General features: G+C 38.8%; 1 protein-coding gene across 1 annotated transcript in view; it reads left to right on the top strand.

Annotated features, from left to right (window-relative positions):
* Positions 1-26639, top strand: part of GSAP (gamma-secretase activating protein) — a 99602-nt gene that overhangs the window by 22172 nt on the left and 50791 nt on the right. Inside the window, exons 4-12 of the mRNA XM_049893082.1 lie at positions 2340-2409; positions 2724-2777; positions 11143-11231; positions 14409-14478; positions 15729-15778; positions 19943-20047; positions 20288-20347; positions 22113-22156; positions 23102-23187. Coding sequence (XP_049749039.1) covers positions 2340-2409; positions 2724-2777; positions 11143-11231; positions 14409-14478; positions 15729-15778; positions 19943-20047; positions 20288-20347; positions 22113-22156; positions 23102-23187 — 628 coding nt within the window. The remainder of the gene's footprint in view (positions 1-2339; positions 2410-2723; positions 2778-11142; positions 11232-14408; positions 14479-15728; positions 15779-19942; positions 20048-20287; positions 20348-22112; positions 22157-23101; positions 23188-26639) is intronic.

Below are 26639 nucleotides of genomic sequence, written 5' to 3'. Positions count from 1 at the left end.
TTGGGGCAGATTTTTTGTTGCTTACAACTGAAGAATCCTGATACTTGAATACCTTTTGACCCGGAAATTCCATTTTGAAGTTTTTTTTTTGGTTTTTGTTTTTACTTTGAAGTTTTGAGTCTACGGAAATATGTGTACAAGTTCACAAAGATGTATGTAAAGGAAAGTTCATTGGATCATTGTAATACCTAAAAGTAGGAAGCGGTCTAAATGCCTATCATTAAGTTCTTTGGAAATCCATACTGCCATTAAAAGATTAAAGGATTAAGACTTGTATAAATGTAAACTGGCACAGGAGGCACTCCAAAAGATTGTTACATAAGAAAGCAAGTTGCTAGAAAAATACGCTCCATTTATGTTAAAAAAAAAAAAAACTTATAAGAACACTATGCAATATATGCGCATAAATATGTACTGAAAATTTAAAATATTTGGGAGGCTACAGAGCAAATTATAAATGCGTTTCCTTTGGGAAGGGAGTTGGGGCTGGGTGAGCATAACGGAAGACTTTGGCTTTTTATTTTGGTAGTGTTTACATCTTTTAAACACGGAGACTGTGTGTGTTATTTTATAATTAAGAGGTTAGTACATTAAAAATTATGCATATACAACTGTGATTCTTCTTGCTTATAAATTAGAATCCCTCAGTTAGAGAAAGTGTCAAAGGAAACCAAAACTTCTCACCCGAATTCAGCACCTTCATGTTAACTCAAAGGTTACTTTCTTGACTTTCACAACCTTTTTTACCACCTCTGACCGTAGAGTTTTAGTGTATTTTCAGTGCTCGTTTAGTTTGCAGGTGTTGAATAACTTCTTAATACTTCCACTGTTCACCGTTTCTCTTAGCCTCTCTCCCCAGCCCTAAAGCTTCTTATCTCCCTTTTGTCCTCTGAGTGTTCTACTGTAAGAGAGCGTTGACCTAATATAACTGTGATTATCTCCACTTCCTCAATCTGCACATCACATCCTCCTTCCAAATGACCATTTTCATGTTCTTTAATACTCAATGAAATGGAATCTTGTAACATTTTGAAAATTTCAAACAGCAACAAGAAAATTAAAAAAGTAGAAAGATTAAATAAAGGTAAAAAAAACTACTTTTGCCACTCCTCTAAATATGAGAGTCCTACAGGAGATAACACTTGTGACAGTCTTTAAGACATAACTAATGATATCATAGTCAGTTGTGTAATTTGGTTAAAATTTTACCTGCCTCACTAATTATAATAGCTAACAATTGAGTGCTTATTATGTGCAGCAGATAATGCACTAAGTGCCTCAGATGGATTGTCTCACTTGATCTACCTAACAATGAGACAGGCATTATCATTCTTATTTTACTGATGGGAGGATAGAGAGGTTGAATAATTTGTCCAAGATCACACAGCTAGCAAGTGACAGAATCAGGATTTGAACCTCCTTTTTCTAGTTTGGCTCCAAGATCTGTACTCTTATCCATTATGTTCTGTTGCTTCATGGGTGAATTTCAATACCAAATACAATCTACCTTAACAAATTTTTTCTTAAAAAAAAAAATCTGGATTTATTAGGCCAAAATCTTGCAAAGGTATTGGTTAGTCTACTATGCAAATAGGGTATGTAAAGCCACCCAGTAGATTTAAGTGACCTTGCAGGAACTGGTTGAATGCTATGCAAATGAAGTGACTATGGTCTACCAAGGGGATTGGTCAATTAGTGGTCCTGGTGGAAGGGCCATGTCTTGAAATTGAATATAAGGGCCAATCCCAGAGAGGTCGAGGGGGACCTCACTACCATCAAGAAGAGCCTGGAGTGGAGCACATCTTTGGATCTGGGATCCCTGAGTTGAAAACCTCCTAGACACAGGAGAGAGAGCTATAACACTGAAGGTGGCAGGAGACAGCAAGAAACTGCGGCACCCATAGCAGATCCCAGCAGCACAGAAATGGCACAGCAGTATGAGCGGCAGAAATCAGGAGTCCAGCTCAAGGCAGCTGCAGTGGGCTTTTGGCAGGAGATGCCCAAGGGGGGCCTGGCCTGCGGGTATGGCCAAAAACGGCTGAAAGCTGTCCTAATTGACGAACTTGATTCTGTCTCCTGAGTTGTATCCTATTACTTCCAAGTGGATTCTGATCCTGAGTTATAGCCTGTTTCTTCCCTAATAAGCCACATAATCGTGAAAAAAAAAAAAAAATCTGGAACTTCTCAGTGTAGATAAACTAATTCATTGATGGTTCTTTAGTAAAATGTTTTGTCACAATAATCTTTGGTAGAGAACTAAACGGGAATTTATAGTCATATAACCGCTATTTAACATGAACTCCACATTTAAGAAACTTTTTTTTTTTCCTTTTAAATAGCATCTCTATACCTTTGAGACAGACTTACAAGTTATCAGTTGCTCCATCAACAGTGAGAGAACTTTGCTTGGTAAGTTGAACACTTTTCTTCTATTGCTTCATGTCAAGAACTAAACTATATTTTTTAAGGGTTTCAAAATACTGGATTTTTGCAACATAGGTTATTCTGTAACAATGGTTTTCTGGAAAGATGTTCTTAGGGAATTAGGTTTGAAATAAACGATCTATAGGGTATACCTACAGAGAACGATGCTTTGTATTCTGCCATAACCATTCACTGTCAGACCCTTTGAGCCTTTACTTATGTCAGGCATGAAATGGTAAATTTTAATGAGCCACCGGATAGATCAATTGCTGATGGATGTTTTCTTCTTTTTCTGTTAGCTGTAAGTTTAGTTCAAACTACTAAAGAAGGAAGAAGGAATGAGCTTCAACCAGGTAATGAAATTATACTTTTTAGTGTCCATTGGGAGATAAAGATTTATTGGACTGTTAAGTCAAATTTCACGTATTTTTAGAAATAGCCTTGTCTTACAATGAAAAGGCAATTATCATGTCAAGCATGAATGGGCTTTTTTTTTTTTAAATTATTTTTCCAAATAAACAGGAAATTACAGAAAATAATGTACCATATAACTTTTTTTCTTATACATAGTTAAGTATAGGGTTGCTATGAGTCAGAATCGACTCGACAGCAATGGGCTTTTTTTTTGGTGGTTAAGTATTGACTAATACCTAATGCATTGTGAATAGTCCACCAAGCCAAAAAACCCAAATTGAACTCATTGCCCTTCAGTTGATTCTGACTCACAGCAACCCTATAGAACAAAATAGAACTGCCCCATAGGGTTTCCAAGGCTGTAATCTTACGGGAGCAGTTAAGTGCCGTTAGCAGTCAAGTGCTTTAACCATTGCACCGTCAGGGCTCCTTAGTCCACCAATACTAAATAAAAGTAAATTTGCAATTTATTATCTATATGATGCCTTTTTTTGGTGGGGGAAGGTCATCTGTCCATAACTCAACAAGTATTTGTATTTGAGTTATCTGTTCATAAGTTGACATGTATGGATTGTGGGTCAGACGCTGTACATCATGCTGGGGCTACACTGGTGTGCAAAACAGGCATGGTGACTGTCCTCATAGAGCTCATGGGTTGCAATCTCAAATGCATACAAGGGCCAGAAAGATCATGTAAACAAGTGAAGCCGACTGAGTGTAAAAAAAATCAGGTGACCATGTATTTTTCTTTGTTTTTCTCAATTTTAACATAGAAGCCAAGACATATTCGTTATCTTTAATGGAAAAAAGAGTTCAGAGCTATGGTGGGGTGGGACATGTACCACATCTTCAAAGGGGGGTCACAACTCAGCTCTAACTTTTTGTCACCATGTGGAGATGTAAGCCTAGTGGGGCCAGCTTTTTCAATTTATCAAGAGAAGTCTGAACTTTTATGTCAAAATCTAATTTTTAAATTGTTGACTTGAATATTTTTAAAAAATCTTTCTCAGGCAATGATAACCACCTATGGACTGGAAGCAGCCTATGGACTACCATTTTTCAACCTCTAGTCTAGTAGATCTCTTATTTTTAGATCTCACATCCATCTCCTACTATTCTGATCCTGTAGTACTTTCTGCATTTTCTATTTATTTGGCACTTAATTTCCTTCTTTTGTTAGTATAGCATACTCAGATGTTCTTTCCTGTGGTTGCATGTGATGGAAAACCCTTCATACATACTTTCCACATGTGGCTCATGAGGCAGTCTTGGGTTCGTGACACGCGCTTTCCCACAGAGCCAGCTTAGAGTGGCAGGGAAAGCAGAGTGGAGTCTGGATGGGAAGTTCTCAGGGGGCTCATTAGAAGAGTTTATGGGAGATGTTGGCAGGCAGGAGGTTTCCCTGAAGTCTCACCCTTTGCATTACCAATGCTTACCCGTCCTCCCACCATGTTACACTGAGACCCACGGCAGCTCCCTTCCCTCTTCTGTGCCATGTTATTTTCTTACTAGGCCCTTTAGCACTCTCTGGTCCTCTTTGAATTAGGTACAATTTTCACTTTAGAGATGATAGGACTGGACTACCTTTAGTGAAATATGACCTAAGACATTGATGTCCTGACCCCTACAACAAAGACTTGGGCAAAACAAGGGTATGGTCAGTTAGAGGGCTATTTCCTGGACTAAAAAATCCCTATTCCAAGAAGGGAAAGGTCTAGTTGCTGATGTTCTTTTTGATTGTGAGGGTGGGCATCTATACACACAACCTTGGAACAGCTTGCACTACCTTCCCGTTCTTCCTGGGCCTTATTACTTTTAGCCTTAGAAATTCTTTATTATGCTGGTGAACAAAATCAATTCAATTTCTGACACCAAGTACAAATGTAGTACTCTTTCTCTGAACTTAATCACCAGAGCTAGGTCAGATCTCACAAGTTAGAGGGCACAGTCCTCCAGACTCCCAGGGCTGCCTAAAACCTCAGATGCCAGCCACAAGCTTGAGAGTCCCCCACAACACCTTTACTTCTGACCTGCTGACTTTAGAATGTCAGTCATAACCTCGGGGAAATTCCCAAGGTCCTTCCTCACTTCTGATCTTCTGGGTCCCACTGCTACCTTGGGTTTGATAATTCACTAGAATAACTCACAAAACTCAAGAAAGAGCCCTACTTAAGGTTACAGTTTTATTATAAAAAAAGAATATAAATGAAAAGACACATAGAGTGAGGTCTGAAAGTGTTTCTGGCTGACCTTCCATATTCTGGAAAAATGCGCTACCCTCTCTTGTGCATCAGTTTCTATCATCAATTAGGAAACTCAGATTCAGTGTTCAAAGTTTTTATATTGTAGTCGCATTATACAGGCATGATAGATTTAATCATCGCACATGTGGTTGAGTTCATACTCCAGCCCGCCAACCTTGAGGTCCTGCTGATTTCACATGGTGGGTTTTTTCTGCCCAGGCCAGCCACTTCCCACATGAGTCACCTTATCATCATGACCTGTTAGGTAGGTGTGGTCTAGAGTCCCTCTATGAATAACAAAGACTGCAGTAACTGGAGAAATTTCAAGGTTTTAGAAGTTATCTCTCAGGAACCAAAAACCAAACCCAAACCAAACCCACTGCTGTCGACTTGATTCTGACTCATAGCGACCCTATAGGACAGAGTAGAACTGCCCCACAGAGTTTCCAAGGAGCGCCTGGTGGATTCGAACTGCTGACCTTTTGGTTAGCACCGTAGCACTTAACCACTACGCCACCAGGATTTCATCAGGAACCAAAGGCAAAGCCTAAATTCCTTGCATAAGTTGTTGTATGCTCTCCAGTCGATTCTGACTCATGACAATCCCATAGAATAGAGTAGAACAGCCCCATAGGACTGAAATCTCTAGGGGAGCAGATGGCCCGTACTTTTCTCCCTTCAAGCTGGTGTGTTCGAATTGCCAACCTTTTGGTTGGCAGCTGAGCGCTTAACTATTGCACCACCAGGGCTTCTAATTATAATCTCTAGATGATGCTTGGAAACCCTGGTGGCGTAGTGGTTAAGTGCTACGGCTGCTCACCCAAAGGTTGGCAGTTTGAATCCACCAGGCGCTCCTTGGAAACTCTATGGGGCAGTTCTACTCTGTCCTATAGGGTTGCCATCAGTCAGAATTGACTCAACGGCAATGGGTTTGGGTTTTATATGATGTTTATCATCCATGCCTAATTGTCATGCAGAGCAATAGCGAATAGTATAATATATACTTTACATAAACTTTTTTGTAAGTTTTGGTTGCAACATTAAAAATTCCATTCAGCTATGCTTGTTCAGCCTTTAAAGTTCAATGCACCTGTAGTGAGATTATCTACTCACATCTTTAAAAATATTAGAATGAACATTCTTGTGATGGATGCATCATAAACCAAACCAAAGCCCACTGCCATCAAGTCAATTCTGACTCGTAGCAACCCTATAGGATAGAGTAGAACTGCCCCATAGTGTTTCCAAGGCTGTAAATCTTTATGGAAGCAGACTGCCACATCTTTCTCCCATGGAGCAGTTGGTGGGCTCTAACCACCAATTTTTCAGTTAGCAGCCAAGTGCCTAACCACTGAGCAACCAGGGCTCCTTTTGGATACATCATAGCTTTGTATATTCTTAGTTCACCTTTTAAGCCAGGCATTGCTGTGAGAACCAATTCTGCCCAGGTGTAATTTGACAGTGGGTTACCTCAATTGCTCTACCAACTTATTCCTTTCTGCCCAGAGCTCTTGGGAAAATCTGTTGACCACCTACAGGTGCACAACCTGGAAGTATGGTTGGAAATAATGCTCAATAGGGCAACCCATGGCCAATGGGATTGCTCCCCATTTTCATTCCTAAAGTGAATAATAATGAGGTTCACTCCATGCAGCTCAAGACCCACAGTGGTCACCAGCTCGATAATACCCCATATACTAGTTTACTCTTCTTTCCTGTTTCACTTTCCTTAGTCCCTTCTACCACCCACTCGTGGCTAGAGGTATCTTGTCCCGTAAGATCACATGGGAGCCCTGGTGGCACAGTGGTTAGGTGTTTGGCTGCTAACCAAGAGGGTGGCAGTTCAAATCTACCAGCTGCTCCTTGGAAATACTATGCAGCAATTCTGTTCTTCCCTATAGGGTCACTGTGAGTCAGAATCAACTCGACGGCAACGGGTTTGGTTTTTTTGGTTAAGATCGCATCTTATCTTAGTTTGGATTTCCCCATAAGTAGAATCTAGACAAGGATTTGAATGCAGTTGATTTATTTGTGGGATGACCCTATTTAAACAGAGATCTGAAAGAAGAGAAGGAGTAAGCTTGTGGCTATGGGGACAACACATTTCTGGCAAAGCAAACAGCCGGCACAAAGGCCCTGAGGCTGAAGTATACTTGGTAGATTTGCTGTGCAAGGCACAGTGAGGAGGTTAGTGAGGTGGTGTAGGGTGAACAAGGGGCAGAGTGGTGGGAACCGAGGCCAGAGAGAAAAGGGGGTGAGGTGCAGGCAGGTCACGTAGAGCTGAGGAAGTCATTGTAAAGAGTTCTGACTTCATTCTGAGTAAAATGAGAAGCAATTTTGAGCAGAGGAGTGATCTGACTTACTTTCTAAAAGGATTGCTCTAGCTGCTGTGTGGAAAATAGGCTGCAGGAGGGCAAGGAGGAAAGCAAGGGGACTTCCTGGAAGACTGTTGGAATAGTCCAGTGGCTTGGACTGGCTGGGAGCAAGGGAGAAGTGGTTGTATTTGCATATATTTTTAAGACAGTCTTGTCACGATTGCTGGTGAATTGGATAGGACAATGAGAAAAAGAGATAACTCAAGGATAATTCATTCCAAGGTTTTTGGCCAGAGGGGGCTTTTGTGTGTGTGTGCGCGCGCGCATGCACGCATAGGTGTTGATGGTAGGGATGGAAAAAAGAGTTTGGTTTTGGGCATGCTAAGTTCGAGATGCCTGTTAGATGTCAGGAAGGCAGTTGGATGTGAATCAGAAGTTCAGGTAAGAGTTGGGGCTGGTAATACAGGTTTGGTAGAGTGGTTAGTGTATGGAAGGTATTGAACATCATGGAAGGGTTTTATCTTGTTTAAATTTCAGAAACAACAAAACCAACAAGTACTCTAGAATCTGATTACAGTGTTCTTTTGAACAAATGTTTTGGAAAGTTTTATTTTATCTGTCATTGACCTTATAAGCCATTTGATTATGAAATGTAGTTTGCCTGAAGGTACTTTTTTAACACTCTGTTGCTTAACACAAGATTTTGCCATTGTAAATGAGACAAACTGAAACATCTTTCACGTAAACAAGATAGGGTTTCTCAGTCCACATACTCTAAAACAGTTTTATTAACAGCTCTTCTAGGCTGTGGCCCTGGCAAAGTTAATGTCTTATTCACCCTCCTTTGTGGAGCTGTACTTGCTGCAAGGCATAGTAGGTCCCCAGCAAGCAGCAATTGGGGTAATCACGGTGTGCTGGGCCCCCCACTGCTGCTGAGACTTTCTAGAGCCCCCATTTACTATCACAAACAGTTAAGTGCTACAGGTATTCCATGGAGCCATGATTTGGTTCAAGAACTCCAATGACTAGAGCTCCTTCAGAACCAGGCCCTTTTGGACCCTTCCAAACTTGCACGACTTCACAACTTGCATACTAACCTCCATCACATGGTATCTACGCAAGGTCTTGTCTGTCCCTATGCTTTTGATCCTGTGCTGCCTACTTTCCGTGACATCTCTACCCTGCCTACCCAGGCATACCCTTCAGTGATACCCTGTCAGTCTACATTGATATCTCCATTCTCTAAACTCTTAATACGCGTTTAGCACTTTATACAGGCTGAAAGTGATTGTTTAAATAATCTCATTCTATAATTTTTAAGTTTTAATTTTATTTGTTAGTAACAAGGCATCGAGGCCTAGAAAAGTTGGGCGATTTCCTGAAAATTATGTGTTAGGGTAAGGGAAGAGCTGAAACTAAAACCAGTGTCTCCAGAGTCCCAATCCACAGTGTTTCCCACTACACTATAAGAGCAGAGAGTATGAGTGAGAGAAATTCCTGTTTGCAAATGTTCCCTCTTACTGTTATGCTAGTTACTATTAGTTAAATGTCTGTGTTGTACTAGAGAAGGGACAAATTAACGTAGGAAAATGGTTTTTGCCCTGGAAGGTCCTCCCATTTTAAAGATAAGTGAATTTAGTCAATAGCTGGTTACCTTATTTGGGTACAAATTCATGCTAAAAAAGGCCCACATGTAAGGTGATTTCTTATTTCTCCAATGAGAAGTTTCCTTCTATCCCACCTCCAAATTTGTTTTTTATGTTTTCCAATTAGAATATATAAAATTTTAGGGCAGGATATAAAATAGTCAAATGTTGGCTTGTACTATTCAGTATATTAATTTAATTGTAATCTATTATAAATAAAAAAAATTTTTTATTAATAAAAAAACTACTAGTTTTTTTATTAATAAAAAAAATTTTTTTTTTATTAATATAGGAGTTTTTCCCCTCATTCTCACATTTCATAGGACATTTCTATTCTGTTTATCTTCACTCATCTTTCTTATTCCTAGGGCCATTTTTTGAGTCATCAAGCAGATTCCAAAAGCACCTCACCTTTTCCTCTTTCCCAGTAATTTATAGCCCTTTTGAATTGGTGAATGATCCTGTCGCTGGGATTTTTATCCTAAGTCATAAGTACCCATCTACCAGACATTTGATTTTCATTTGTTTTGTAGTTGTTTATTTATGATCCCACATAATAACCATTCACTGTCTTACTTTTTCAAGTACTTTTTCAAAAAACATGTTTACAAAGATAGTCAGTCCTCCCAATTGTGAGGTCATGTTCCAGAAATGATGGTTTTATGGTCTTTTCTCTCCCTCTCCCCCATTTTTTTTTTTTTAAATAAAACATGCTGTCAAATTACTTCCTTAAATATTGAAAACGTATTGATTCAATTACAGGCTGCTATGCCATCCCCAAATTGTATATTATTATTATTCAAAATAAAGTCATTGAGAGAGTACCTGATAATATTAGAGTCTTTATAAGAATTCAAATATAAGGCAACTCTTTTGGGGGGGCTTAATTTTTTTTTAATCTTGAGGGAGGGCAGCCCTTGACCTAAATTTGGATATCTATGGTAACCTCCTTCTAGTCCATGACCATGGACTTCCTCCACATTGCTATCTCATATAATGTTTACTCAGATGTGACACTGAGGAAATTGCAAGTGGGTCTCTTATCAGTGCAGCCCCACCACCATTCCTGAGGGGAAACCAAGCACATGTCCTACCGATAGGTGCTGTCAACCATGACGTGTTTGTGCACCACAAATATCTTCATGTTCTTATACGCAAATAGTATCTGTCCCTGTGCTGCAGAATTGCAGTGATATCCAGTTGAGTTGTATTTGTTTAGACTTAGAAGCCAAGAAGGTCCGTGAAGCTATGCTAAAAATGGCAGAGGAACAAGGGCAGGAACTTGTTCCTCACTCTGTGTACACTGACTTCTCTCTTGTGCTGTTTTCCATAACTATTTTGGGTTTGAAAAGTATTAAAGTAAATTTTATAAAAAATTACTTTTTTTGTGGAATAAGTAATACGGTAAGTACTACATCTGTGCTTTAAAGGTCAAACCTATGTGGAAGCCAAACATACTATTTCTTATCACATTTTAAGTTCATAACTTTTAAATTCTTAGGGATTGATGCCAGAAAGCTACATAAAGTCCATACATGCACTGTTTGTAAATCTTAGAATCCTAATACTTTAGGGTGAAAATGATACTCATTAAAATCCAGTTTGTCGGGCACTCTCTCATACATTGCTGATGAGAGTGCGGAATGATACAACCTCTTTCTGAAACTGCTTCTATTTTAAATGTGAAGCTTTTCTATAAGCTAAAGAATTTTTATAAGCCTGAAATTTGTCTCCCCCGATGTTCACTGTTGCTGCCAGTCCTGCTCAAAGACTTCCTTGTTTATGTTTGGATTTCCTGAGCATCCGACGGGTTACATAATAAAATGCTGTTTCTCCAGGACTCTTGAGGGGTGTAGAAGGTGGGTTCTTTGCTAGATAGCTCTCTTGGGGTCCTGAAGCCACTATACATCCCTGAAGGGTGGGACTGGGAATAGGACTACAGTTTAAATCACGTCGAGAGACTTCTTTATGAAGGGAGAGTTGTTTTATTAGCTTACAGTCAATGTAATAGGATTTACCAGCAATTCCTCTTCCTACTTGCTGTGGAAACAATATGTAATATTCCAGTCTTCATTACTAAAAGTCTTCTTCTCTTTGTAGGGTCAAAGTGTTTAACTTTGTTAGTGGAAATCCATCCCATTAACAATGTGAAGGTTCTAAAAGCAGTGGATAGCAATATTTGGGTACAGGTAAGTGAGCATGTCATTTATCACCTATCTTATTAATCAAAAGGCATGAAACCTCAGGGAATGGTGTTTACAAAGTGCTTTCATACACATCCCTTCAACCCTCAAAGCAGATGGATAGGCCTGGAGGCATTAGCTCTTGCTTTGCAAACATGGAAAACAAGAAGTTAAATCTAGCTCCTCTGACTTTGATAGGCCATGGTGCTCTGACAGTAATATAATATTTTTACACGATAAAATATCAAATATTAAAATACATTTATGATAAGTTTAAAAATTATTCATGTATATGCATGGTCGACAGATTAAGCTGAATGATTAAATGACTTAATCTCTGAATTTATCAAGTCCATGAATTGATGCAGAAGCACTGTCTGTATAATGCAGGTAGACTAGGTACCTGTGCCCATGGCTCCTCAGCATGATCTCCCTGTGCCCAATTCCACATTTTGCTACAGGGACAAAACATTGTTCCTTTTGGTCTACCTGGAGTCAACTTGTGTAACCCAGAGTATTTGCTTCCTCCTCTCCTACAAACCCCCAGCCTCGAACCAACAGGTCTCCTCTGGCGTGTGTTAGGAGAAGAGGTGGCCTCTCATTTGCCCGAGGTCCTCCACCATCAGCCAGCCTTTCAGCCACCTGCTCTACCCACAACTCCTGGCTCCACTGTGGGCCACTGCTCACCTCTATACAAGGCCTGGCCTGGAGCTCCCAGCTGCATCCCCCTCATCCAGGAAGCCACTCTGTCCACACTGTTTTTCAGTGCAGGGGTGACTATGGGACAGAGCATGCTTCCACAGCATCTTGTAGGGCAGGATACAAAATAGTCAAACATTGCATTGTACTATTTAATATATTAATTTAGTTGCACAGTTTAAAATAACATCAAACCCCCATTGCTGTCCAGTTAATTCTGACTCATAGCAACACTATAGGACAAGGTAGAACTACCCCATAGAATTTCCAGGGAGCACCTGGTAGATTCAAACTGCTGACCTTTTGGTTAGCAGCTGTAGCACTTAACCACTACACCACCAGGGTTTCCTAAGATAACATAAAACATAAAATAACGTATTAATATAGAAAATTGATTTTTCCTGGAATAGGTGATCAAGACGTTATTGAAGGGTTGGGAAAACTAAAGGGAATAAGGTGAAACCTGTATTCATCCAGTGGACCCATCTTAGTGCCCAGCCCTGCTTCCTGCTTCTCATGTATATACGTTTGACGAGAAACTCCTTCTCCAAACCACCACCCATGACAAATGCCCACCTTTTCTCCATACCCTCCTACAAGGAAATGCCACCTGCTGTTTACTGAGTTTGCTTTTACCCTGGGATCTAGCTATCTTTTTTCTTACCAAACATTCACATGTTGCATCTTCATGGAGGAACTTGAGCAGGACAGTGCTATGTGAAGTTTGGATCCCAAGTCTGGTACCTTTTGAGATGTCTTCCCCAGCAGTTCTACTCTGTCACATGGGGTTGCAGTGAATAAAAATTGACTCGATGATACCTAACGAACAACAACTGCAGCGTGAGGTAGATCTTTCAGAAGATAATTCCAGTGGGTGATGGCGTGTGCATGCACACACACACACACACACACACACCCTTCTACATTCTAAGCACCTATATTATATACCTCCCAAAGACAAATATTAATCTCAGAGTCTAATTCCATATTTGTGAAGAAAACATTTTCCTAAATGCAACATAGTCTGTATAGATTCCTATTCACAACACCAAAAACACCTTGTATACTTTTGTAGAGCTGTATTGGAAACCTATTCATTTTCTAGCTTACAAAACTTGCCCTAAGGCTGCCTCATAATACAAAGAAAAACAACAACTCAAATGGAACTATTAAAAAAGCCACGTTCTCGTTGATTGCCACATAAAGACCAGATAAAACTTGAAAAGTTACAGCTCTTTAGCACCTTAGGCCAGCTCACATTTCTAAGCAGGCATCCGCAGGCTGCTGTCTCTGTAGATATGGGGGGAAGCCATATGATCTTCTGTGGGATCATCCCCTCATTTTGAGGCTCTGAGGGTTTTCTTCTCTATTATATATGTGCTGTCACTCCCCTTTGCTTCTCTTCAACTTCAATACCCAAAGTATCCTATTTCATGTGCACAATTTCACAAATCATGAAATAAGTTCTACATTATTTTTGTAGCTATTCTGTATTGCTGTCTATAATTTTAAGACTGTTGCTAAATATAGACAGTATTTTATTTTTCACTTCCAAAAGGAGGAGTTGACTACAAATAATTTAAAAAATCTATCAGTTCTATTTCCAATTTATTATTGTGAAAAGTTAGGTAATATATTTGTCAAAAATTTTTTCTAGTGTTTAGAGAGGCTGCTGTCTATAACATGGCTTAACCCTTTTGACGATGAAAGAATTAAGTCACTGGAGTTCTGTCATGATGCATTTGACACCAGCTTTCCTTCATTAGCACAGCCGACAGGGTCGGGTCTGGCTTTAAAAGTAGGGGATCACCTTGTGTTTCTGGATGCCTGATTTGTTGTGTAGACAGATCGATATATGGCTGGCACATATGGGAGAGCCCAGAGACTCAGCAGTGGGGTGGATCAAGCCTTTTCTTCCCAGGGTCTGTCATTCTGTGCTTTGAGGCTCGTAAATCCTCAACCCCTTGCCGCCCTGTGATTCACTGCCCTTTCTTGGAAAGTCCCTGGTTATGTTGTACTTTGTCTCTTGGATGTGGGACTTTAGAAGTTTAGGCAAGCACATGTTTACTTTACTCTCAAATTGAGTGTTAGCCGTACTTGCACAACAAATGTATTGATCTCTCGTTCTATTTTACAAAATAGAACATTCTGTGTAAATGTTGTTTACGTTGTTTCTGATTGACTTCCATATCACATATTCCAAAAAGGAAGTACCAGCCCTAGAAATAAATTTAGCTTTGCTGTGTAAATTAATTATGATAATGTGAGACTTGAGATCAGTTTCCCCCTGGAAAACCGAGCTCCTGAAAGTGTTCCTGCTTGCTTTGACATGTAATGTGTGAGTGCTTGCAAATCCCCTAAACTCTTCTGTGCTTACCAGTCCCTTGTATAGTGTATAAGTAGTACAGTGATCAATCACATCTTCTGAAATATTTATGCAAGCAAGGTAGCTGCTTATGATTTTGACCAATTTTATTTTTACAGTTCCTCTACCCACGTGTTGAAAGCCACCCTCTTTCAGAGAACCATCTGTTACTGATTTCAGAAGAGAAATGTAAGTATACCTTTAGGCGACTTCATGAAGGGGCCATGATATCCTAGTGAAGTGTGGGACGTGATTGAATTTTCTAGATGTCCACTTGCCAGTGCTGCGGGTCCACTGACCTTTGTTGTCCCTTTCATATCCAGGACTCCTGGGCAAGGACTTTTCCTTCTCAGCCCCATGTGTTGTTCCCTCAGTCTTTGCTCAGTTTTCTCATCCTAGGAATGATGGGCTCCTGCATATGTAGATTTTCAATGGTGTCACATGGTAAAATGTTTGTAGAACAGTCGTGCAGGTCATTTCCCTCCTTTTTAGTACATCTTTCTTTAGGATCTCTGTCCAAGTGGATAAGGATATACGGAGAGAGGAAAAGGCTTTACTAGCTAGAAGAACTCCATGACAGGACTTGAGGACACATACTAACTTGGTCAAATTGAGGGAGAGGCAAATAAAACTGGGACATAGAAGGTTATGTCCTTCCAAAATGCTTTCAAGTTTTGGGGAAAAAAGAGCAAAATTCACTGGTGGATATTGTCTAGTAAAACCGTCTTTCATGTTAGAAGGTGAAACGGCTGATTTATAGTTAGGACAGGCCTGAGGGCTTAGGTTCATGTTCAGTTTCACACACATTCGTGCAATCATCTGTCTCACATTTTGTAAGTAGGAATGGTAGAAGATAAATGTGGCTTTTTTTTTTTAATCTAAATTGCTTACTGGTTGAAAGGGACCATCCACAAATTAACTTAAAGTGTTTAGGGTTTTGCTAGCATGAAATTGACCTGTATAAAAATGTCTCCCCAAATTATCTTGTGTAATGAGTTTTCTATCTGATTTGCTTATACAAAGAGGTGTTTGATATTTGAAAATTGAAAGTTAAACCCGGCCATGTGGGCCCGTCTTTTTAAGACTGATCGGATAGGGGAGGCAAACACTTGTTGAGGGAACCTACAGAATCAGCAGGGTAAAAACCTTCATGTATTGTTAGTGTTGGTGTTTTTATTTATTTATTTTTAAAGCTTCATATATTGTTGATATGAAGAGTGAAGTAAATATTGGACTTGAAATAGACTGTAAAGGGTGGGAGGGTAGAGAAAGGTGGTTTTTCTTTTTTTTTAACTTTTATTGTGAGATTACTGTCAGATTTATAGCTGTTGTTTAATCTGCATTGCTTTTAGAAAAATTTATTTACAACTGTCTGGTAAATAAAGTACTCATATTTTTCATGAAGCTTAAATTATCTTTCTGCTGTTTTTATTTTTAAGACATTGAACAATTTCATATCCAAGTCATCCAAGAAGATGGAAATAAAGTGGTAAAGACTCAAAATTCCTTTTGCTTGCTTTTCCACTAAGAGCTGCATTTCTATTGAAGATAAATTAATATTATTGATATATAACATTTTCTTTCTTTGACATCTTTCAAATTATAGATGTGCTTGTTGTAACATGTAAAACAACACAAAGATATATGATCTCTATCCTGTCTTCCAATTTCAATCTCCTGAGGTAGCTAGTGATAATAGCCTAATAAGAGTCTTTCTACACCTTTTACCTTGCTTATGCAAACATATACAAGGTTAGGGGCATATATGTTGTTGTTGTTGTTATGTGCTATTCAGTTGATTTTCAATTCATGGCGACCTCATGTGACAGAATAGAAATGCCCCATAGGATTTTCTAGGCTGCGATCTTTATAGGAATAGATCACCAGGTCTTTCTCCTGCAAAACTGCTGGGTAGATTCAAACCACCAACCTTTCGGTTAGCAGCCTAGAGCTTAACCATTGTGCTACTGCATATATTGGCCCACATATATTGAGGCTCATTTGTTTTTACCAAAATGAGATCATAATATATATGTTAATCTGTCACTTTTGTGTTTGATTTTTACTTAATATAGCAGATGTATCCCTAGAAAACCATTGTCGTTGAGTTGATTCTGACTCATAGCAATCCTATAGGACAGAGTAGAACTGCCCCATAGGGTTTCCAAGGAGCAGCTGCTGGATTCGAACTGCTGACCTTTTGATTAGCAGCAGTACCTCTTAGGTTACTAAATAAACATTTAACTATTTTTTTTTAAGACTGTTTATGCACATACACATACAATAAATGAAATAGTAACATATTTGCTGGGGTTACATGATATAATTTTCTTCTCTTTTTTGCTTGTTTTCCACTTCTCCCTTTCCTTTTCACTGCTAGCTTTTGTTTATAACCTGGTACGTATCCTTTCGTATCTTCTTCCGTATTCATGTAATCTGCTACCTTCACCCATGACACACATAGGGGTTCGTTTGTTATTATTCACTCTTTCCTCATTCCACTCTGTGCAATTACCTGTAAGTCAACTTGAATCACTCCAATTCTTTCTCTTTAGAAGGATATAATAATCCCTTGTGTGGATGTACACAATTTTCAACCATTTTCTCATATTTGAACATCTGATTGCCAGTTTTGTGGTGTGTGTTACAAATTGCATTAATAAATGTTTTTGTATCTATAACTTTACATATTGGAATATATATTTTGTTGGGCTAAATCCTCAGGGATGGATTGTTGAGCCGATGGGTATATGTATTTTTAGCATGTCAACAGATTTTGCCAGATTGCTTTCCAAAAATTTTTAAACAATTCATAGTTTTACAAGCAAAATATAAGCATACCTTTTCCCTCTATCTTATTATGTCACTAATAAAAGTACAGGTGCTCTTTAAAAACATGTTTCTAATTTGATGGGTGTAAGTTGATATTTATTACTATTTAGTCTGTATTTCCTTTAATATTAGTGAGTTTGAGCATCTTTTCCTGTTTATTGGCTGTTCGAATTTGCTTTTCTGAAAATTGCTTAAATATATTCTTGTCTATTTTTCTGTTGGGTTATTTGTCATTTTCTTGATGTTTTTACTGATGTTAAAAATTATTCCTGTCAATATTTAAATAATAGCCTTCATTCGGCAAAATAGCTTTCTCTGATGATTTTAATATTGAAGAAAGTTATACAGAAAAAATTAAAAGGGAAAGTGGCATGCATTAATTATGTGTCTACTATTGAAAGCCTCAAATCTATAGATTTGGCTGGGAAATGACCAGGAGAAAGTGTGTGGCTAGAGCCCTGGACCACCAGTGGCTAAATGGATGGGAGGTCAGGAGCAGAGCTAGTGGTCAGAAGATGGCAGAGCCAGAGAGGAAAGACCAAGGCAGAAACCCAAAGACAGTGGTGAGAGTTTAGAGGAGAGAGCTAAATAAACACTAGGGTTGGGAAGTGGGATGGAGTATAGGCAGAGGCCTAGCTTGTTTGAAGAGGGTTTGGGAGCTGAAGGAGTCACTGCAGGGGACGTAAGGGGAAGGTGCACTTGTCAGGAGCCCAGAAAGGATTCTGCCAGACAAGACTGTGCAACCTTAGCATTTTCTTCTCCACATGCAGTCTTCAGTGAGGTGCTTCTGTCATTCTTAAAGGCTTAGACAAGAGCTTTTCACAGCTGTGAGCCAGGCAGTGTGTGATTCCACGTGTGTTAGTGCTGCTGTAACAGAAGCAGGTGGCTTTATTGAACAGAAATTTATTTTCTCACAGTTAGGAGGCTGGAAGTCTGAATTTAGAGTGCCAGCTCTAAGGGAAGGCCCTCTTTGTCTTCTCTGGGTGAAAACTCTTGACTCAGCATCTCCAGCATTCTTCCTGGCATTTGTTGGAGATCACCAGGTGACATCTATTTTTCCTCATTCTTGCATCCCTGCTTCTGCATCTAATCTGCTCTTTTTGTATCTGAAAGTGATTGGCTTAAAACACAACCTACGCTGATATGGTCTCATTAACATAAGAAAGAAAACCTTATTCCCAAAAGGGATTACATCCACAGTTGTAGGGGTTAGGATTTACAACACATATTTTTGGAGTACACAATTCAATCCAAAGTTTCATGTATTCCTCACAGTATTCCTGTATGAGAGGTGGCATTACTAATTATCCCCATTTTTAGAGAGAAGGTAAGCGAGGCTCACAGACGTGAGATAACTCTAGAAAGGGAAAAGACTGAGATTTGAATCTGGGTATACCATACTCCAATGTTTGTGTTCTTCTCAGTATACACCTTTTCTGAAACGGTTTCCAAATCTATCCAACCTAACAAATTTCAGAAAAATGGAAACAGGATGGGTTGCTATTGGACAAGTACTCTTGGAATTTTTGTTTTCTCCATCCTCATTTTCCTCCAGCCTAAATGTAATGGACCTGGGCAAGCAAGCCATAAAGATGTACAACTCCTCATGCCATGAGCCTCCTTTCAGTTCCAAGTTAGCTCAGAGGAAAAGTCCCTATTATATGGACCAACCTGAAGCTCATTTTTCCTCATTTTTCTTCCTCAATCTCTCTTCATTATATACTCATCTATGCCAATATAGATTACTTTTGTTTCATGAGCATTTTGAGGAAGGCGAATTTCTGACTCCTTCTGTCAAGTTATTTTAGGTCAGCTGAAATAATGAAGGAGCCCCGGCTGGCCCTTGGTTGAACTAGCTATAGCGTAACTTAACCTCTCTGGGCTTTGGTTCTCTCATCTATAAAGTAAAGGGGTTGGATTAGATGGTTACGGTCATCTCTTCTGATTCTAACATTCTATATTTTACATTTGTAATGTCCTTGGCAATTTACTGTGCACCTCTTATTTCATTTTTCTTCTTTTGAACAAGCATTCCTGGAATAGTATTACATGCTAGAAAAAATACATCACGAATACAAAGGTGCTGTAGGAGAGTACATACTCACTGGGAGAGACTTAGGGCACACATGAAAATGTAACTGTAATAGAGGCATGCCAAAGGGCCATGGGAACACAGACTTGGGCAACCTTGCTGTATTCCTTGGAACATGAGAGAAGGCTTTGCACAGAAGGAATGCCTAAGTCTGGTCTTGCAGGATAAGTAGTTAAGTAATACCGACAGATGAGCAATATCATCATATTCATTGTGGAAGACACAAAGCTAAGAAGCATGCCCAAAACCACATGGATAGTTTATGGCACAACTGGGGTCATTATCCAGTACTCCCCTTACCAGGCATGAGTTTTTCCTTGGCACCAGAGCCTCTGTCTATGGTAGTTAAGGCCTCTTGCCTGCAGAGACCTGACTGAGTAGATTATGTCAAGAACAGGAAGCTCTGAATCTCCTATTAACCAAGCTGTTGATTTGTGGTAGATGTGGCTTTGCCTTCAACAGCCCCAGCCCGTCTACTAAATTAAGGACAAGAATAACACAATACATTATAGAGTATTTGGGAAGAGCAAGTAATGAAATGCTGCCATAAAACCTTTCTGGAAAGACTGCCCGTGTGTTTGTGTGTGTATGTTGGGAGGAGAGAGGGACTGGTAAAAGTGAGATATTTACATGTACTTTAAGTTGAAAATGAAAAATAATGATGAATTCCAAATGCGTTCTATATTTTAAAATAATTATTTATGTTTTAAAAACTTTTTGTCTCTTTAGGTGATTAAAAATTCTGGCCATCTCCCAAGAGACAGAGTAGCTGAGGATTTTGTCTGGGCTCAGTGGGATATGTTAGAGCAGAGACTATACTACATTGACCTGAAGGTAAAAACTAGTCTGCTGGCCCTCCTTTTGTGAGGAACAATTTGATCTTTGACATTTTCATGATGGTAATTTATCACTGTATTTTCATTGGTAGAGGGCAGCCAATGAAGGTTGTTAAAAATAATTAAAATGTTTTCAGTACTGTTTGCTTTCTTCTCTCTCTCTCTCTCTTTTTTTTTTACTAGAGTTTTTGTTTATTTTTGGTAGTATGTCCTTTATTCTAATTATTTTCTCTTTTAGAAATCAAGGAGTATCTTAAAATGCATCCAGTTTAATGCTGATGAGAGCTTTACTCTAATGGTAAGTCCAGACAGAATGTGATTGGCCTACAGGAAATTTTTAAACATGTTGCACCCCTGCCCCAACTTTTTTTTAAATTAAAAAAAAATTTTTATTGTGCTTTAAGTGAAAGTTTGCAAATCAAGTCAGTCTCTCATACAAAATCTTATACATACCTTGCTATGTACTCCTTCTTAGTTGCTTTCCCCTTAATGAGACAGCATACTCCTCTCCACCCTGTATTCCCATGTCCATTCAGCTAGCTTCTGTCCCCCTCTGCCTTCTCATCTCCCCTCCAGACAGGAGCCACCCACATAGTCTCATGTGTCTACTTCAGCCAAAAAGCTCACTCCTCACCAATATCATTTTCTATCTTATAAAAAAAATAGTCCAGCCCAATCCCTGTCTGAAGAGTTGGCTTTGGGGATGGTTCCAGTCTTGGACTAACAGAAGACCTGGGGTCCTTCCAGTCTCAGTCAGCCCATTAAGTCTGGTCTTTTTAGGAAAATATGAGGTCTGCATCCCACTGCTCTCCTGCTCCTTCAGGGGTTCTATGTTGTGTGCCCTGTCAGGGTAGTCATCAGTTGTAGCTGGGCACCATCTAGTCCTTCTGGTCTCAGGCTGATGTAGTCTCTGGTTTATGTGGCTCTTTCTGTCTCTTGGGCTCATAATTACCCTGTGTCTTTGGTGTTCTTCTCCTTTGCTCCAGGTGGGTTGAGACCAATTGATGCATCTTAGATGGCCGCTTGCTAGCATTTAAGACCCCAGACACCACCCTCCAAAGTGGGATGCAGAAAGTTTTCTTAATAGATTTTATTATGCCAGTTGACCTAGATATCCCCTTAAGCCATGGTTCCCAAACCCCCACCCCTGCTACTCTGGCCTTCAAATTATTCCCCACTGCCGCTTTTTAAGAGAGTTGTTATCATAACAGCATTTTAGCATTCTTGATGTTGTGTTAGTCACTTGTGCAAGCAAGTAAAATAGTTCTTGCCATCTTAGGGCATCAGCTCTAAAGCAAATGCAATTAATAAGGTTGATTAGAAGAGCACACATAGGAAACCTATCTACTAACAGAGTGCCTGGCATTAAAGAAACAACAGTGGGATTTGTAGAGGGCAATAGGTGTGGTCTGTAGCAGATAGCTTTAAGTGCTTACAAGTTATTTGACCCAAAAAGACTTGTGAAGATGGTGGATTTGAGACTAAGGTAAGAAGTCAATGACAGAGTAAAGTTTAAATAGTAAAAGCCTAGTATCATTCCTGAAACAGCTAATATTTGGAGTGGTAAACTTGTAATGTGGAGTCAGTAATACCTTTATGATAAATAGTACGTTGTTAGTTTTCTTGACAAGGACTTATATTGAACTAAAAGTTCAGATTGATATCATACAATCACAAGAGGGGTTTATATTTACCCCCCCTTTTTTTGTTCACTCACAAAGAGCCCCCTCTTTCTAAAGACACCTAGTCCTTCCTCACTTAAGTGGTCATCTGTGTCTTATTAAAGGCTATTGCTTCCAACTGGCCTGTTATATAATGTGTTTATGACATCCAAATTCAAAGTTTGCCAAGTGCTAGCCTTTTAAGAAATAAATACACATCAGGTTTTGAATGTAAACTCTGAAATATCCCCAGTGGAGACTTTCTGTGCTGAGGGTACTGGTGGTTCAATGGGCTCTTCATCATTAGGCATGCACAGCATTGTCAGGCTTGCTCTGGTTTTCAGGAAGATCATCACTTAATTAACATCATTTTTGGGTTTGTTTTCTCCTGATTTTTGACAGTTTGCAGCACCCTTGGACATATCATTAAATGACTCAGGATTTAAGTAAGTGACTCATAGAGTGGGATTAATTTTTCTAGATGTTCGTGTGGGCAAAATGATTAGATTTATACCTAATCCATGGTGTGCAGATAAAAGGGTGATTTGAAATTCTGTTCCTGTGTGTGTATTTTCTTTATACAATCCTGTTCTCGATAGGGAATATAAACAACTTTATCAAGTGTGAACACAGGCTTTAACATGTAAAGTCATTTGTATTGATTTTCGTTAGCCGTTTATTTCTGTATGGCATCTCCATTCATTTCCATTCATGGAACTGCTCTTCTCCCTGTGATTAAATAAAAGGATTCAGTGAGTCAGAGAGCTACATTTAGAACCAAACGCCAAAATGCTTTCCTTGTTGCTGTCAAAGAACATGTCACAGGTCAACCCATTTGTGTCTCAGATGAATATATTGCGTATTATTTTCTGTTTTGCTTTTTATACAGAAGGTGAGGCCTCTCCCTCCCACCTCACTCCCCAGATTATTTTACATGTGGTAAAAACACAAGGCGCTTTTGAAGAGATAAACGCAAGGTCATCAGAGCACAGAAGAAATGAAAGTCTTCCTGAATTAGAGTAATGATAATCCTAAATTGTTATAGATTTCACTAGCTTCATTTTAGCATATATGAACAATTAGTTGTGCTTCTTTTGAAACATTATATATGTATTACTCTTAATCAGAAAAAAGTTATAAAAACATAATTTGAAAATAACATTTTCTTTCTATTGCCAGTGCCATGCCATTTATATACCATTTTTTTTTTAAATAACTGTTCTTGACTCTTTTATAGAATTTCTTAACAACAAAAAAAGCATTTTGTCTTCTTAAATTTCTCAGGGATATGTCTCTACTTTTGGGTCTATATTATAGTGGGTACTCAAATCCTTTATTAGGAAACATATTTTCAAATGCACTCAACAATTTTTTATCTGTTACGTCCCTAGGCTTGTGAACTTTGGATGTGATTATCTTCAAGACCAAGAGGAATTATCCAAACACCTGAGTCTGTGTGTTTTTACCAACAAAACAGGTAGAACCAGCGGTCATCAGTATACCTAATTATACTTGAGCTGTATATAAACTTTAGTCATTGTTTATCTGTATAGATCTTGAAAATGAAATATAGCAGAACCACATTCCTACATAAGCAATCATATGGACTTGCATATGCCAGATTATTTGCTTTACAATAATTTTGCACATCTGCTACCTTTATTAAAAAGTCACAATTAGCAGGGTTATTGTCCTAATAGATATTATTTGCATTATTGTTCCAATAAAGGAGACGGAGTTGTATTTAGTCAGTATACATTTTCTCACCGTCTCCATCTTTTAATAAATGGCATCAGGTGATAGGGGTGCTTTCTGAGTCAGGGTTACTGACATGATTGAACTCTAAACCCATTTACTTGGCCTCAAGAGCCATGCTATAACCTACTAACCTAATAACCGAAGCTTGACATGAAGTTATTAGTGGACAGTATTCTGTGCCTTAATAGCTGTTTAGTGTAGATAGGGAAAATGGGGAGGGAAAAGGAATACTTGAAAACAAGAGGGAAAGAGTATGATTAAATTTAATGAATCTGGTGAAAAAACTGCTTATTAACTAACCTTAATAATCATCTAAATAAACCACTCTAATAACAAAATCTCATAGCCGTCTTTAACATTCCAACTTGAGTGAACATTACTACTTGATTAGCACCTGTACTTAGGTTGTATTCCTTTAAAACCAAATTATGTGGTATTTACCCAGAGAGCAAACATTTATTAAGCACCTACTGTGTGCTAGGTATTAAGGATGCAATGATGAGCGAAACTGTCCTAATTTTTATTCATATAGAGGATACAGTTTTATGTGGATTTTAGACATTAAATAAGCATACACATAGGTATTTAAATAGAATCATGGTAAATATTATGAATGAGGAGTACAGGAAGCCATGAGAGGTAATAATGGAAGTTTAATAGATGACACTAGTGTCTTCAAAAATGTTCTAGTTCAGCCAGTCCATTCCTATTTCTCCTTCTCTCCAAGACATTCCATCCCATTCTGTCTTAGTCCAACAAATTGCCCCTTCCCTACTCTTACTTGTTTATAGTACATCCCCTTTTTCCTATTCATCCAAGGTCCCTGTCACCACATGAGTCCCTCTATAACCCTATTTTGGGGGGGTTCAGGGAAAGAAGTGATATTTCAGCTGAGACTTGATGGATATACATAAACTAAGACTAGGATGGCCGAAGTAGAGTAAACAAAGGGGACAGTATTGTGAGAGAGATCTGGAGTGATAGGCAGGGGGCAGATTATGTAGGGCTTTATATACCATGGAAGGATTATAGATTTTGTCCAAAGAAGATTGAGAAGTCATTGAAGGTTTTTTTTTCTCTTATTATGACATTTTATTTTATTTTTTAAATGAAATTTTATTGTATTTTTGGTGAAGGTTTGCACAGCAGTTTAGTTTCCCATTCTATTTTATACACAGATTGTTCAGTGACATTGGCTACATTCTTCACAACGTGTGAACATTCTCAGTATTTCCATTCTGGTTGTTCCATTTCCATTAATCTAGTTTTCCTGTTCCCTTACTTTCTCATGTTTGATTTCAGGTGACCATTGATCATCTGGTCTCATATAGATGATTTTTTTAAGGAGCATAGTACTCACAGGTGATATTCTTTATTTTGTAAGCCAATCTGTTATTGAGCTAAAATGTGACCTCAGGGATTTGTTTTGGTTCAAAGCTTAAAGAGGATCTCGGGGCAATAGTTGCAGGGAGTCCTCCAGTCTCAACCAGTCCAGCAAATCTGGATTTTTTAAAAAGAATTTGAGGTTCTGGTCCACATTGTTCTCCCATTCTATCAGGATCTATCTATTGTGGCCCTGATCAGAGTGATCAGTAGTGGTACCTGGGAACCATCTAATTCTTCTGGTCTCAGCGTAGATGAGGCCATGGTTCGTGTAGAATATTAGCCCTGTAGACTAGTTTCTTCTTTGAGTTTTGATTTCCTTCTTTTGTTCCAGGTGAGTAAAGACCAATAGTTGTAACTTAGATGGCCGCTCTCAAGCTTTTAAGATCCCAGGACACTACTCACCAAACTAGGATGTAGAACATAAACTTTATGAACTATATGATGCCAGTTTACCAAGTTGTCCCATGAGACTATGGTCCTATGCCTTCAATCCCAGAACACTAATCCTGTCAGGTGTTTGGTTATATCTAAGAAGTATCCATAACTGTACTCCCTATGTGTTTTATTATATATATATGAGTATATACATATGCACACACATACATATGTACACCTTCTCCCCACTTATCAATTATTTTGTTACCCGACGTTTCCCATTTATGACAACAGTAAAAAATATACTATCTGACTATTTTACACATTAACAATGTACATCTGGCGGTAACAAATACTGAGGTGTGAGGTGAGAGTAATGCTGGCTGTGATGGTTAAGATTATATGTCAACTTGTATGGGCCATGATTCTCAGAGGTTTGGTAGTTACGTAATGATATAATTTGACAGCTAGGTAATGATGTAATTTGGCAGTTATATAATGATGTAGTCATACTTCATTTTGTGATCTGGTGTGGTAGTCCTCCATTTTTGTATAATGCAGATTTCACATAACGGCCTGATCTCTGGAACCTAACTATGTTGATAAGTGAGTAGAGGGTGTGTACCTGTATAGACACATATTATATGTTGTTGCTGTTAGATGCCATCAAGTCAGTTTCAACTCATAGCAACCCTATATACAACAGAACTAAATGCTGCCCAGTCCTGCACCATCCTCACAATCATTGCTATGTCTGAGCCAGTTGTTGCAGCCACTGTGTCAATCTATCTTGTTGATGATCTTCCCCTGTTTTGCTGACACTCTGCTTTGCCAAGCGTGATGTTCTTCTCCAGGTAGTGGTCCCTCCTGATAACATGTCCAAAGTACATGAGTCTCACCATCCTCACTTCTAAAGAGCATTCTGGCTATACTTTATCTAAGACAGATCTGTGTGTTCTTCTGGCAGTCTATTATGGATTCGGTATTCTTCGCCAACACTATAACTCAAATGCATCAATTCTTCTTTGGTCTTCCTTATTCACTGGCCAGCTTTCATAAGCATATGAGGCAATTGAAAATACCGTGGCTTGGGTCAGATGCACTTTAGTCCTCAAGGTGACATCTTTGCTTTTCAGCACTTGAAAGAGGTCTTTTCCAGCAGATTTGCCCAAGGTAACGCATCGTTTGATTTCTTGACTGCTTCTTCCATGGGTGTTGATTGTGGATCCAAGTAAAGTGAAATCCTTTACAACTTCATTATTTTCTCTGTTTATCAGGATGTTGCTTATTAGTCTAGTTGTGAGATTTTTGTTTTCTTTATGTTGAAGTGTAATCCATACTGAAGGTCTGTAGTCTTTGATCTTAATCAGTAAGCGCTTCAAGTCTGCTTCACTTTCAGTGAGCAAGGTT

Source organism: Elephas maximus, chromosome 8 (genome assembly GCF_024166365.1).
Source record: "Elephas maximus indicus isolate mEleMax1 chromosome 8, mEleMax1 primary haplotype, whole genome shotgun sequence".
Lineage (NCBI taxonomy): Eukaryota > Metazoa > Chordata > Mammalia > Proboscidea > Elephantidae > Elephas > Elephas maximus.
This window is presented reverse-complemented; position numbering and strand designations above follow the sequence as displayed.